This window comes from Platalea leucorodia, assembly GCF_965183815.1.
Source record: "Platalea leucorodia genome assembly, chromosome: 1".
Taxonomy (NCBI): domain Eukaryota; kingdom Metazoa; phylum Chordata; class Aves; order Pelecaniformes; family Threskiornithidae; genus Platalea; species Platalea leucorodia.
This window is the reverse complement of record NC_138823.1, coordinates 71,807,590-71,823,100: the sequence shown is the minus strand read 5'-3', so window position 1 is coordinate 71,823,100 and position 15,511 is coordinate 71,807,590. Positions and strand designations below refer to the sequence as shown.

At 38.6% G+C, this 15,511-nt stretch overlaps 1 protein-coding gene across 1 annotated transcript in view; it reads right to left on the bottom strand.

Moving 5' to 3' along the window:
* MOCOS (molybdenum cofactor sulfurase) overlaps positions 1-15,511 on the bottom strand; it is a gene marked incomplete at both ends in the record, with an annotated part of 226,319 nt that overhangs the window by 194,671 nt on the left and 16,137 nt on the right. The window contains 2 exons of the mRNA XM_082310662.1: positions 3,757-3,823; positions 6,430-6,519. Of these exons, the coding sequence (XP_082166788.1) occupies positions 3,757-3,823; positions 6,430-6,519 (157 nt within the window). The remainder of the gene's footprint in view (positions 1-3,756; positions 3,824-6,429; positions 6,520-15,511) is intronic.

Sequence of the window (15,511 nt, the reverse complement as noted above, 5' to 3'; positions counted from 1 at the left end):
AGGTTTTCAAGTTGATAGGTATCATTAAGGAGGACAGGATGCAGCGCTCAGATGTCACTCATCCGTACGGTCTCCTGTTGATGACCTTTGCAAAGGACAAATCAATACTAAGCAGATACTGTATCTACCATTTCTTACTGTGTAGGAAAGGTCAACCAATTTTCATGTATGTATCTGTTCTAACATTACTGCTTTCAGACACAGAACTGCTTAAACCTGGGAATAAAGAAAAAATTCTTATCTTGCGCATAGCACCATTTCCGAACGTGTGATAATTTAAAAAAAAGACTTGGAATGGAAACTTATTTCATAAGCAAGGTACGATGCTTATAGAAGGAATGCAAAGCTTTACCTTGCTATCATGAAATGATCTCCACAAATACAATGTAAATGAAATTATAAACAGCATATATGACTGCTTCCTTAGCAAAATCCAGTTCCACCTGTGTGTTTTACCACAGAAGCAAATATTTTTTTAAAATACTAAGCCGCTGACATTCATTTTGTGCATGCCTGCTGCACCTTTTTTCATTCGTGTGCGCAGGCCACAGAGATTATTCTCCTCTTATAGTTCACTTAGATGGCATATTTTGAGAGAGGCCTTATAGAAATACACGTTTTGGTTCTATATTTAAACTTGATCCCATTTAGCTCAATGCCAAATCCTTTTAGCTTCAGTGAGAAAACTCTATAATACACATATTGCCACAATCTAGGAGATGCCTAGTGCTGAAATCTTAGCTCAAATTTCTTGCCTTTTTTTTAATATATATTTGAATTCCCAAAGTATGCTTAAGTTTAACATTTCATAGTACCTGAAAGTTCAAGAATTAACATCAAAATTCTATTAAATTCAACAACACTGTGTTTAAACGAAAAAGGCACCCTGTCACTTATCTTAAACACACCACAAACATAAAACAACCCTAAAACTTCAGTCTGGCTCTGGTTAGAAGAGACTGCTGCACTGTTTGACATTGCAAGTGTGAGATCTACAAGGACAATGTTTTAAAATATTCAGAAAGCTAGTATTTTAAAACACTTGCATATGGGAAAAGGGTTATTTAATACTCAGTGTAATGAATTTCTGAGTTGCATTATCTCTGCAGCATCGTAAGGAGATATTGCGCTCATGTTCCTTAGCTGTACGGAAATGGAGCAATGGCATTTCCATACATCCGTAAGCAAAGTCATAAAGAGGATCTATAATCTTTTGATGCGTACATTTAATACATTTAGGTAAGGTTTATTACAGTTCTTGCTTCCTCTTCTCAACGTCACTCATGGTTAAGGTAGAGACACACGCAATGTTAAAAATCTCTCAGTAGTTCACGTCAACTAAAGAGAAGCAATGTTTTTAAGAATAAAATAGTTATTTTTACTCTTACTGTACTTGAGTTGGTCAAGAGATAAGCTGTTTTGATTATTGTAATTTTGTAAATCATAGAAAACATCAATTGACTCAAAAATTTAATTATTTATGTTATTTTCTTGCAAATCCATGTTCTAAGAGTGGTTTCTGTCTGCAGACAGCGGACAGCAAATATGAAGGCAAAGCCAAATCATACAGCTTTGTACTGTAATACAGTGTACACTGCCAGATTAGTCTATTCTGATGCTGCTATCACCAATATCGACAAATATAAATCAGAAATTAAGCTTTGTGTTTATTTTTAATTAGTTGCTTGTGTCATCTCATCAGAAAATCAAATTAAAACATTTTTAAAAAAATCACCTTGTCTTGGAGTCAAACACTGAAAAAAAGCCATCCTTCTGGCTGCCATGTGCCAAAAGCAGAATTATAAGCAAGTAATTAATTTTAAGATTTCTGAAACTATCCACTGAATTATTCTTTCACTGAGGAAATCCAGTCTATGTGCTGTGATGCAGGACAGAGCTGCCTGTCTCCCTGTCTTGTCATATTGCTTATTTTGATTAGCTGCAATGGCATGGAAGTATAGATTTTTAATATACTTTTATTGCCTTTTAGATAGATGACTTACTGACAGTTTTTTTGGGGCATTTTCTTCCTGAATTTTTATGACTATGCCTTTTTGATGACTATGCTTTTCAAATTTTTATTGGGCAATAATAGCTGAATTTCTATAGGGATAGATGACAAATTCTATTAGGTGCAATACTGAAAATGTTCATTTGGAAGCAGAGGGCTTTTTTTTTTTTTTCCCAAAAAAGAAAAAAAAGAAAACACCAAAAAAAACAATACAAATACTGGTATGATTCTTGTCATATCCCATCCTGCTCTCATAAAAGTCTCACGCTTTTTTAAAGCAGGATCCAAAATAAAACAAGCTGAAGATGTCAGCTCTTTTAAAGTAATCTATATAAGTTACATAGTGGAAGTCTATTTCCTTACTCCCTAACAATGAAGAACACAGAGTACAATAGTAATTATTCTAGAAACAGCTACACTTTCTACTGTGCCTTCATAAGAAGAACGATTAAATGGCAACATTGAAATATCACTGAGAGTAAATGGAAACCGGAATGCTAACACTGCATGTGAGCACACAGGTATGCTCAGGAGACTCTGCAGGGCTGTAGGTATTGCTGTACCTGGCTATAAGTGTCTGCTTTTGAAAACGGCTATTCCTCATAGATAGTAATTTTCATTTCATTTGGCCCTACATTAATAGGCTGTCATCCTGCACAGCATAAGAAAGGGTAGCAGAAGAAGCAAAAATACTTTCTCCAGAAAGATGGTGGCGGGGGGGGGGGGAGGAACAGGTTATAGGCAGATAGAAAACTTGGTTTTTTACACCCTTATAAAAATTCAGTCAGAGAAAAAGCAGCAGAAAGGTGTAAGGCAGATATTATTCATTACAACTATGAACATTACAATGCTATAGTTCCATTGCTATTGATCTGAATTCTGCGACGTGTTTTGGAGAAATCTTTGCTCTTAAGGAAGATGATAAAACAAAGAGGAATCTATGACACTTCTTTCCTTGCACAAAGAGTGCCATTAAAAGCAGGCAAATAAACTCAAAGCATACATATTCTTCAATAAAGACATATTATATAAAATAGCAAGAGTTACCTAAAACAAACCCCTAAAACCAATAACCAAGTACCTAAGCTGTATATTTCATCATGGCGTAAACTAATGGCAAGAAGTGTACTTTCAGCCCATGCTATCCTTAACTTTCGGGGGATACCGTATTTAGAGATTCAGTTCACTTTCTGGCCTGTACCCAGAAGCCCTAACACTCAATTTTACCTTTTCTTTTCCTTTTTGCTCTTAAAAATTACATTAGAACTACTTTAAAAGGTATTTTATTACTCCAACAGAAGTAAGTACCTGCTGTAAAACAACGTACACATTCCCATAATGTTTTTATAAATTCTCACAAGCCATTATGCCCTATTTAATTTCATCTGAATTTTAACCATGTCCTTGCACTTAGTTCCACCTTACTATCTTACCATACCATCTTACTAGTAATCACTTTTGAGATTCCGACTTCTATATCTTAATTAAAACTGTGGACTTATATTACAGCACTAATTTAACTATGGGACTTTGAGAACTGGGGCATCTGGGAGAAAAAGAACTGACTTTGTCCAACACTTGACTGTCCAAGTACCTTGTATTTTAAAAGTGAGGTGTTTTCTTTAGATGTGGCAGATGACCCTCAGAAAATGACATCACATCAAAGTCATCAAAACAACACAGGTCTAATCAAAATGAAAACTATGAAGTGCATCATACAACATCTGAAAGAAAGATTATTCTACCTGTATCGGACATGCTCGATTGTGTCATATGTCAGCTTGCTGCTGATATTCTGACTATGAGGGTTGCCTAGGAGACAACAGAGATATAGAAGTTAATCATTAATCACAATTTTGCTATTAATTTTTTTCTTTTATCAAAGTATTACACCAAGCCAGCCTGAAAAGATGACAAAGAAAGATTTAACGTATACTTCACAGCAATGCCCTGAAGCTCCTTAGAGCAGTTAGTCAAGAGAAGGGACATATAACAGAAGAAAGCAATTATCACAGACCTTGAAACTTCAGCCGGATCTCTTACTAATACTTGGGCAGTTCCCTTAAAAAGAAAATGCAACTGCATATGCACAAACGTACTAGGAAAAACTACAGATAGAATGCACGTTCGTAAATATATTGGTGCACTAGCTAAGAAGCAATTTAGAAGAGAGAGCATCTGGAGGTAATACACATTCATGACTGGACACCAGGACTAACCCTGTTTTTTTAACTGTCTGAAATTCAGGTGGCCACCTTAGCACAGCTCAGCACAGGCATATATTAACAATTAAGACAGCACATAAGAAGGGCATGAATTTAACTTCTTGAGAAAAAAAGATTACAGCAATATCCACACAGGCACAGCACACTTTCCTATTAGTAAATGCTTAAAGAACATACCTAAACAGTTTGAAAAGAGAACAAGAAAAAAATTGCTATATTAATACAGTTTTTGCAGTAGGCTGCAATATTAGCTACTCTCATTTTAAGATTTCAAAATCACCCTGCTGAAAGTTATTGAGTGAAGGTGTTAAAAAGAATAATAAATTTAGAGCTCAAACCCAAAATCTAATGCCTACACTATTCATGTCTGATGTTGCATTTCTGTAATTTCCAATTCAAATATTCTCAATTTAGAAGTGAGAATCTCCCTTACTTATATTCCTTTCCCTCATTTACACATGCAACAGCTGAACTGCGGTTCTTTGGGCCTGTGGATTATCACCAAGAAAATAAAAAAAGCTGCAATTCAAACTCCCCCTTCACTCACATCTGTGTCTGTTAAACAAACTCGTTTTATACAACAGTTACTGCCCTCAGAGTATCAGAGATGTAACTGAAAAAAAAAGATTTGACCACATTAGAGCTCTTGTTATCATTTTAGATGAAAGCAGTATTAAAAAAGATACAATTTGTTCTCCCATAGCATTATAGGTACTATGCAAATCTGCTCCAAACTGGCAGCACTAGTATTTCTATTCACAAGCACTCAGTTGATTCACGAATTTAATTTTTTTCCACCACAGATGGTACTTATTATAACGGTTGAGCCCAATGTTGTTTGAAATAACTAAGATCAGAGTGCATACATTTCACTTTACAATGGCTGTAGTGACAGAACATTAATTTTAATATCACTGACATGCACTTGAATAGGAGATTTTGAATGTAATCAAATCAACATATCTTGTTATAACAGCAAAAAAACCTATCCCTATCAAGAACAACATCTATTTTTTAGTGGAACTTAAATCCACGCTCTGGATCCTGGCCTCGCCAGCATTCAGGAAACAGAAGAGGGGGGAAATGACACGTACAATGGCACACTGAAAATGAAAACTCCCCAGAACTCTCAAGTGGCTCGCCCGGGTGACAAGCACAAGCGTGCTGGTGCTTGAGTGAACACAGGTTTCTTTTAAAGCAGTGGTACCTATCTCCCAAGTGAGGAATCACTTTGCTCTATGTATCAGGGAGCACAAGAAGAACACAAAACTAGCAAAAAGGACACATAGCCCACAGATAGTAACAAACAATAAGAAATTTTGATTACTTCAGTGGCACTACTCACAGCGTATATAGATAATATGGTACAGTATATTTTTTTTTCTGGTTGAGCATGAATCACTCTAATGTAAATTGTCTCACACACTAATATTATTTCCTAAACACATACAGTGTGTGGTTCTCAGCTAGATAATAATGTTTGAAAGAGATGAAAGGTTTAAGTCGAGGATCTGGGGACGAAGTACTTGTAGGTGGTGCTGAAGTGCCCATGTCCACAGCTGCAACAGCTAAGTCTCCACCCAGATATTGCACAATTCTGTAGATATTTTTACTCACATTCTTATATGCAAGATTGCTTTGGTGATACACATCTTTTCTTCTGAGTATGCACCTAAGTCTAATAGACTGGGAGAGGATAGCACCTATTCCCTGCCTAAGTTCACTTGAGATCTTTGAGCTAAGCTTTCGTCTAAATAAAATGCTTATACTGAGCCACAGTATAAGTTCCCTGTGATGACTCTCACTGAGAAGGGGGGTAGTTCTGGATTCTGGTCCTTGCATAAGAAATTGTTCTTGCATTTTGTGTGGAAAAAAAAAAGACTGAACAAACAGTGCTCAGGGCTACGTTGTATTTGTTTATCCCCAGCGTGGTGCCCTAACCCCTGGGCAACAGTCATGCTCCCTTTGATTTTTCTTCTTCACCAACACAGACACATCCTTGGCCACCAAGAACAAAGCTAGGGGTGACACAAAGGGACCATGACTCCTTTGTAAAATCACTGATCTTCCAACTACTCTATAGCAGTATTAAAAAACACACAGAAGTACTCCTCCAACAACTCAAGAGGCACAGTTTTGATCTATTTAGATGGAAGCTTGAGAAGACTAATGGGAATGCTGTTTTGCACTTACCATAAACATTGTTTCTGAGGTCATCAATAAATGCTTTAAGTAGACTCTCTGGGTAAAGTGCTGAACCGGCATGGTCAAGGTAAGTAATCCCTAAAATAAAAATAAAATTACTAGATTCAATGTTTTAAATATTTAATTCCATTTTCTCCCACAGACTACATTGTGAAGTGCACCATTCAAACACCCCTAGTGCAGTACCCCCCACAAAAAATCAATTTCCCTGAACTTCCTGGGGTATATTTCTCTGCCTGACTTAGAGGTCTCTACAGCTCTCAAAAAACGATTCTCAAATATGTTCCAATACTCAGGCAATATTGACAGCAAGGCATCTTTCATTCACTAGTAAAAAAAGAAAGGGGCATACAATAGAAGCCCAACATTTTGACTGATTTTTGATTTGATTTTGATTGATATTTTAAGAGGTCCTTCCTTTCATGTTTAGATTACACATTCTTTTCCAAAGAAAAAATCTTTTCCAGAGGAAGATCTTTTTCTTCTGCCTGTACAAGACTGAGCAAGCTGGTGTCTTCAGCCACAGTATCTTGTTACCCCTAAGCACTACTTATTATGAAAACTACTATTACCACAATGATAATAATTATTATTAATAGCAACAACAATAGTAGTGTTGTCTCCTTGCTGACAGATGAAGCAACTCTCTCAAGAACTGCCAAGGCCTAAATCATGCTTGAAGCCCAAACACAGGACTAGTTTAAGTTTTAATGTATTTAAATATTTCTTGCCACTCTGCTGCACTTAACATTCAATTCATTTTTAAAATCTCCTTTTATATTATTGAGCTATTGCAAAACTTTTAAATAAAAGCTTATAGGAAACAAAGGTTTTTTCATGTTTGGCCATTTTAGATTTCTTAATCTTCAGCAATTATTCTTCCATTTCTCCAGTGTGTTTCATGCCCTTTATTAGTTTTTTCATTTCATTTACCTTAAGTATTTCAACCTATTTAAAATTTTAATAATGATGAATATGATTAAGATTAGAATTTATTAAGTATTTTAAAGGCCTTCGCTTTCCACGGGGATTTAAAACTGACTTAAGCTTTAAACGAGAAACCTTGACACTTGGAAATATATATAATTATACATTATGTTGCTGTAGAAGCGATTCGGTAGGTAAAGATGTGAGGCAGTGCTAATGATAAAAGCAATCTGGACACCCATTCCTTCTCTTATTTTCAAAAGAGAAAAGCCACCCCACCCCCCCACCCCCGCCTTAAGTTTTCCCCACATAGAGCGTCTAGCAGAAGCAGAATTTTTAATGATGGCTTGACGTTAGTTAGCCAAGGAAAAGTGTTTTGAGGTGATTTGAGGGGAGGAGGGTGGGAAAAAAATGGATTGATTTATTAGATGTACAGACTTTTTAGGTTTTTACTTTTTTTTTTTTTGGCCCTAGAAAGTGTCTCCCAAGCAGTACGAAGCGCCACGTACAAACATAAGGGGGTCAAAACGCATATGGGGGTCCGGCCGGCCCAGTTTCTGACAAGAGAGGTTACAGCCGCTCGGCTCACCCCAGCAGCACAGGGGGTTTGGAGGGCGAGAGGCACGCTGCGTCATGGAGAGAGACAGCCAGGCCCCTGCCCGGCAGAGGGGCACGGCCGCGAACGCCAGCAAGGGGACGGCAGCAAGGGGACGGCAGCCTTCCCTCGAGCAGGTCATAGACTCACCGCGGCCGCCCCGCGGCGCATTGCCCGCCCGAGAGCAGGGCCCGCCGCGCGGCCCGCAGCTTGGCGCCAGGCGCCTCCGCTCGGAGGTGGCGTTGAAGTGGGAACAGCCACAACCACCAGCGCCGGGGCCCAGCTCAATGGCAGTGGTCAGGGCGATAAACAAGCCACGGTCACTGGCTACAGCTGGGAGAGCTGGGAAAGGCAGCCCTAGAGCTGAGAAAGGGAAGAGGCAGCCCCGAGCCAGAAACAGGGGGGAAGGACTGCTGTCCTGGAGGCGGCCATCTTGGCCAACACTCCCTCTCAACAAAGCCCGTACAGAGACGCCATTTGGCTCATTAGCTCTTATGGGCACCACAAGCACAGCCTAGTGATGCTCTTCTGGAGGCAGACAGCTGCCTTTTTTGGGTTCTTCCAGCGCTAAGGAGGTTGACAGCACCGAAGCGGTACCGTAACCACACAGCACGAGCAAAAACCAGGCAACCGGCTGAGGCTCCTCAAGCACAAACCATCCACCGACACAGGGGCAGGCGCTTTCCGTCCCGACCGACGCTCCTGTCAGGCAATGTGGACTAAAACGTCTCTCAGTAAAGGCCCTCTAAGTGGTTTTTTGAATTTGATTTGTTATGTAGCTAATAACGAAGTACAATACTGCAGTTCTGTGAAATGGAGGTAAAAAGACCAGCTGGTCATTTTTTAAATTCCTCCTCTGGGTATATTACTTTGAAAATGTGGGAGGACATTTGGCTGAGGAAGGAAAAATTATTAATTCTTAAACTTGTATTTTATCTTTAATGCTGCTGTTTAACTGAAAAGACAGAACAGCATTTAATACTCTTCGACTGCCTGAAAAAAGAAACAGGCTCTCTCATCATTTGAGACGGTGCTGAAACAAACATCTTTACTGCTATTGCACTTTTATGCTGTAGTTTTTTCTTCCTGTCTTATTTCAATAAAACTGTATTTTTAGAGGAAAGAAAAAAAAAATGTGGCACATGCATAACACCGGCAAAGAAAAGAACATTAATAACTTTCATTGTGCTTTTCCCCTAGTTTAATAACATTTGCTATTTTAACTTTATTGAACGCACATTAACCAAAGAGATTTGTCAGTATATACAGAATAATACAGTTCCCCCCGTTTCACTGTGGTATTTAGTATATAGGCTGTCACACTATGAAATTATACTGTTTACAGAAAGTAACAGGAGAAAGAAAATATAATATGATCAACGAAAAGAAAATTAAAATGCAATATCTATCAGGACATGGTTTCATTGCTTGGGGAAAATGTAAAATTAACTTTTAGTTTAATTTACATACTATTATGTTTGGAATGTGTAACTGACTTCATTGATCTAATAATATACCAAGTATTTGATAAAATCACATTTCAGAAGTAGCTTTTTTTATAGGAGTATCGAAAACCATTCAATGTGTCGGCATTAGTTATGGAAAGTTATTCAGCAAGAGTATCAGTTCATAAACTGTAATATTCACATGCTAATATTCCTGCAGATTAATTTTACATGGGGAACTCTTTGGGAACCAACGTGGGCCAGTCTGTCCTGCTGAAGAAAGCACCAGCCCAGCTCTCTGTGCTCCTTCTGTGCTACAATTCACCTCTTGATAAGGCATCCACCATTTCTGCATACCTGCCTTGGCTCTTTGTAAAACTTCATGAGTGCACATGCACGTACAGCCTCAGAAACGCCAGGGGACCATTCGGTTTAACAGAACATTCCTATCTTTTAAATGAAAAAAGATAATGATAATTTAATTTGGAGCATTTTAAAATTAGAGTTTAAGAGCAGCGGAGAACACTGGACACAGTCTGACCGCACGCAAAGCACACAAGGCAAAAGGAAACTACCCGGATTAACCTTTTTGAGCCAAAATACTTGCTTCTGACAAAAGCACACTTTCCTAAAAGGTGATTCCGCCTAACTTCGAAGAAAGTTAAAGGCATCATGTGATGAAGTGAGAGTAGGATAAGGAGCTTACATCTTTATTAAATCTTTTAGCAATTATTAGGCTATGTGTACACCAACCACCCAGAGGACAGTCTAGAAGGAGAGGAGCACAGAGAGACCATGGATACATGCCCTACAATGGTCTGCTGGCCCATGGAAAGTAAGCTTTCTCCTCTTTCACACCCCACCCATAAACCCATGCCTGGTCACCCGGTTCCTATCTGGCTAAATTATTACTACTTTGGTATTATGTAATCTGCTTTTTTAATCCCTGAAATTGCTCTTGGTGCTATACATTTCTGAACTTTGACTGAGTATCACTTCCAAAAATAACCAATTTACCTACATTGCATATGGCTGCCCCATGTCAACCTCCTTAACCTTTTGCCATCCTGTGATTCCACCACGTTCACCAAAACAAACCGACCTGCACGGTAGCTTCACGGATTATTTCTCACAGCCCCAGCACTTCAAAGTTCCTGCACTCCAGCTGATTACAGGCTGCCAGTTACATCATTGCCAAAAGTTTCATAATGAAGAATGAAATGTGTAGTTACAAGGCAGCAACAGTCCAGGGTCACGAATTTTGATTGGCGGATATAATTGCAATTCAGTGGGATTATATACACAATATTACCTGGAAAGTAGATACAGCTAATGTCCCGGGGATACAGTATATATCTTCAGTACAGCAATATTAACAAACCTGCTATGAAAACAAGCTAAAGGCAAAATAAAGCATTATCTGTCAAAAGATAAACATGAGAGATTTTCATACACCAAAAAAAAAAGCAAGAGAAAACTGGAACAACCAAGTGACAAAATAGGAAGGAGAGGGCTCGACAGAGGTTGTAGACAAGTGCGATATCATTTGGACACAGTGAGGTTTTAGCAGGTAGTATCACATCAGGTACCTCAGGTTACTGTAGTCATCTAAGCCAGATGCCCTTTACAGGTAGCGCCCTCTTTCCATTGACTGCATAAGAATCTGGCCCCCCTCAGGGATTCGCCCAAATTAAATGTCAAAAGTAGCTTTAACTATGTAATACATATAACCTTTATAAAAGTGCCTGAAATCTCATGATGATGCAGGGCATGATATGCCCACCCACAGTATAGACAGGTGAAGATCCTGGTTCTGCAAAACCATTAAGGAAGTACATCAAAAGCAAAGCAAAAAAAAAAATCCTACTAATATGGCTTGAGATTTGCTTTTGCTGGATATTTTCTGGATTAAACACTTGGTGAATAGTGTTATCTGCACCTTCGGTTCCCGTTTGGCATAGATTTAGACAAAAGCTATCAAAACCAGAGTATGCTTTCTGAATAACAACGTGCCTCTCACATAAACACTCCTGCTCTGCTAGACAAGCTAATGTTTTGGTTCCCTTGCTTAAGGCCAAGGAGCTCTTCAAAAGACCACAAAAGCATAGTGCTTGATGGACAAGGCCATAGATGCCCAAAGCCTGAATAGTTACCATGCAGTTAAAGGAGACACTGCTCCTCAGCATGATTTGACTTAATTGCTACAGGCCCAGTGAAGTAACGCAGCAGCCAGCCCGCAGCCGTGGGGCACGTTCTGCTTCCCACTGCCAGTCCACCGAGTTCATCAATTTGAGTAATCACAGCTTGACCCAACTGCCGAATGCTGATCTGCACTGGACTGTGAGCAACCTGGATAATGGTATCAATATTTTAAGGGCAGCTAACAAGTTACTGAGTTCTGTGAGAAACTGGTGTTTAATTAATGTATTTTAGTGTTTGACTTGACGGACTGATTACAAAAAGCAAAGCATGAAATGTGCAATTACATTTATCTGTAATAAGTTCCCATTATTTTTCTCCACGTGCTATTGGCTTGCATTATTTGCTCTCATTGCATTATTACCTACAGCAAAGCAAACAGAACATTAAAACAGTTTACAGTCAATACCATACACCCTTTTTGCTTGCTGTACTCCTCAGCAGGGGCCATACCGACTCCACAAAAGCTATTTAGGCGGCTAGGGTTATTCCAGTAAGCACTGGCACTATTCTATGTACATAAGCCCCTACTTGCAGCCTACAGTATACAGCTTGCTGGTATTGAGGTCTATGTGAGTGCTAAGAAAGCAAGGATTTCACATTTATTAAGAAGTCACATCCAACCCTATGAAATGCATCTTTCACAGCTGCAGGAAAAAAAAAAAAAATTACATGCCATCAAATTTCATCATTTGCCAGCTCCTGTGCTAAATGGGACTGCAGTAAAGGGATCAATCAGCACCCACCTTCGTCCACGCGGCCCACCTGTAAGACACAGCTTTATTCAGTCCTCACTTTTTGCTCACTAGGGTGTGATTAAATATTGACTGCAGTCAGTGATGCTATTTCCACAGACACCTTTAACGGGTTGTGTTCCAGAACAGCTGGAGCCTTACTGGTGGGCATGAATCAGAGGTACCTCAGCTACATGCCAGTAACATACTGCAGCCGACCCTCTCGTCATCTTTGGATGAAATATAAATCACAAGTGATTCATATTTATGCAAGTCTTCAAACAACTGTAGCTCACCCAAACCAAAACTAGCTTTCACACCTCCCTAGCGAACATACTACCATCTCTCAGTCTCTTTTTTTCTTTCTCTCTGATGCAACTGATCAAATGAAAGAAGAGTTGAAAGAGAACATATTCCTGTTCTCCTATTACTGGAAAATGCTTTTGTTGATTTTTCTGCAATTTTCACAGAACCATTCACTTTTGTGTAGGGAAGAGGCATTCAGAATTTCCACTGGAGATGAAAACACAATGGTAAAAAGCAATGTTTAAGGAATCTTAATAATAATCGTTTATAATAGCAGTCATTAGCTACACATTCTCGTAGCATTCTCCTGCTCTACTTTGCTTCCCATTCTTCCCATAAAACAGCCACAGGCTTACAACAACATGTCAAGATAATGTTTGAAACTAACTTTTCTAGTCAGTTCTATTTCTTGCTCTGTGACCTGAATTAATTGGATTCACATAAAATCTAGGACAAATTAATGACTCTATTCTCTGCAAAATATATCAAATGAAATGTGCCATGACATATAGAAGAAGGCCTTTTAAATTATTTTATGGGTTTCCAAAAACAGTAGGAGAAGACAAACTAAGTTCAAAATGACAGAAAAAACAAAAGTAACCCTTTTATTCTCCCTTTTCTCTTAAAACTCATTTCGTTACATAGAAATACTCAAATCACTATGTGCTTCTGGGAGCTAGAGCCTTGGGTTGAACATGCAACCGCAGCAATAATTAAACACCCACATGAGAACTGGTACATGCAATGAACAGTGAATGACAGACAGCAAAAATCGATTATCCTGCCTGTTGAGGCCCTACAGAAGTACTTCCCAGCTGGCATTTCTTCTCGATGACAAGAGGACCTGTAATGCCTCGTTTGGTAAATGCAACGGTACCTCCCTCTGCTGGCTTTTTCCAGCAAAGAGGCTGCTACTGCAAACCGGTCATAAAGTTATGCTCCAGTGGAAGTTCTCCACACGAGGTTGCCCACAGACAGTTACAGCCCTTGATTTATTTATACCGTCCAGCAAAGTCTGGTGCCAGGAACAGATAGTGAGGATCAACTTCATGAATATAAGCATAAGAGAAACATAAGTTTCCCTTCAGCACAAATTAGGACTATCTTTCAGAGACGAACACGTAAAACCAAATAACCATGTTACCAAGAGGAACTGTATGTAAATTCAAAGACTGTGAAATGAAGAAAGTGAGGATCGTTGGCCAGAACCCCACTCTTGTAAGACAAGAGGTCTGAGAAGATTCTCCTGGCCCACAGCGAGTAGTCCTTTGCTACAACTGGTGACTACACTTAATCAACCAAGCTACTTCCATCTGAAAAATTGGTAGGTTATTAGTCTACCTTGCTCAAACCAGAACAGTGCCTTGGCATTGCATCCTCCTAGTAAGAAACTGCATCTTAACCTCGAGCCTATGTTTCGTCATGGTCAACTTATTCTCATATTTCCCATGTCAGCATCTTTTTGCTTTAATACCTATCTTCACCCACTCGGCTTCAACATGTATTTCTCCCTTGACAAACCAGTAGCATCTCTCCACCTGATCTGGCTAAAAATGCCACTTTCCTTTATTTCTAATGCATGATAAACCTGACAACCCATTCCAGTCCCAGTCGCACCTCTTCCAGCTGGAAGTGCTTTCTCTGGGGCAGACAGAAGGTTGGAGAGCATGGAGTGGGGGAGCAGAACACACATTCCAGCAAAAGATCTCAGAATTTTGGAAGGCTAGGGTAATTTTCCCTAACTTTACTGGAAAAATACCTTCTCAGACCAATACATCCATATCTCTTGGCTTACACACCTAACTGTTACTCTTACGTGGTTTACACTCCTAATCGTTCTAGTAGTCAGAAAAAAAGCAGGGAGAGGTTTAACGCTTGAAAAGTCCATGTATAATGCTTGACCACATCTCCTGTATCACGTTTTCACCAGTAACCAGTCACCAACGTAAACTGAAACCACAAACAGGAGACAGCAACAATTTTTCAGTGTGCTTTCTATAGTGGGAAAAAATGTTAAGTAAGTACAGGAGTTTCAGTATCGCTTCTGAGTAACTACTTAAGATTTAATATAATGTATGGGGAATTTCATTTTAATAAGACAGAGAAATACTGAGATTTTATTAGGGAGATAGGAAGTATGCACGAAAAACTATGTATAAGCTTCTCTAGTGCATATGTATTGGGTTAATCTAAACATTTTTCCATCATAAAATCTTTGGGCACCAATTCCCCACAAAGCAAGCCAGTTTAACTTCTACTTTATAGTAATTTGATCCAAGCTGCTACCTCAAATGAAACTTATTCAACTATAAACAGGACAATCTAAATGATAAGATTATGCTCAATTGCTTTACCTTTACTGAAGTTCACAGACTGCATTAGATATACAGACATCAATAATACAACTCATTAAATAAGTTTATTCTTATTTTTGGATTTTTTTGAAATGAGAATTATTTTGTAAAATTTTTCAGGACTGACTGTAATTTCCTAATACCTCCACAAACAACGTAATATTTCAATACAAAAAGCATCACCTAATTGGAAAACAAGATTTTTCCCACTCAAAAAAAAAAAAAATCTAACAGACACAAACAGGTTTCCGTCAATAATTTAATAGGAATGTAATTATCCATTGGCATAAAAGTCCTGTTAATACCTTACTATATTTGGCCTAACTTAGTTTCTACAGCTTATTTTCCATTTATTAGGGGTCTTCCCAAGCATAGATTCAAAGTCTTCAACAACCATTTCCAGGAATACGCTAGGAATGAAAAAGTACATTTATCAAAAAATAATGTTACAGTAAACCACAGTTTTTAATTCTGAAACAGTATGACAACTGCAGAGTATTGTTAACTATT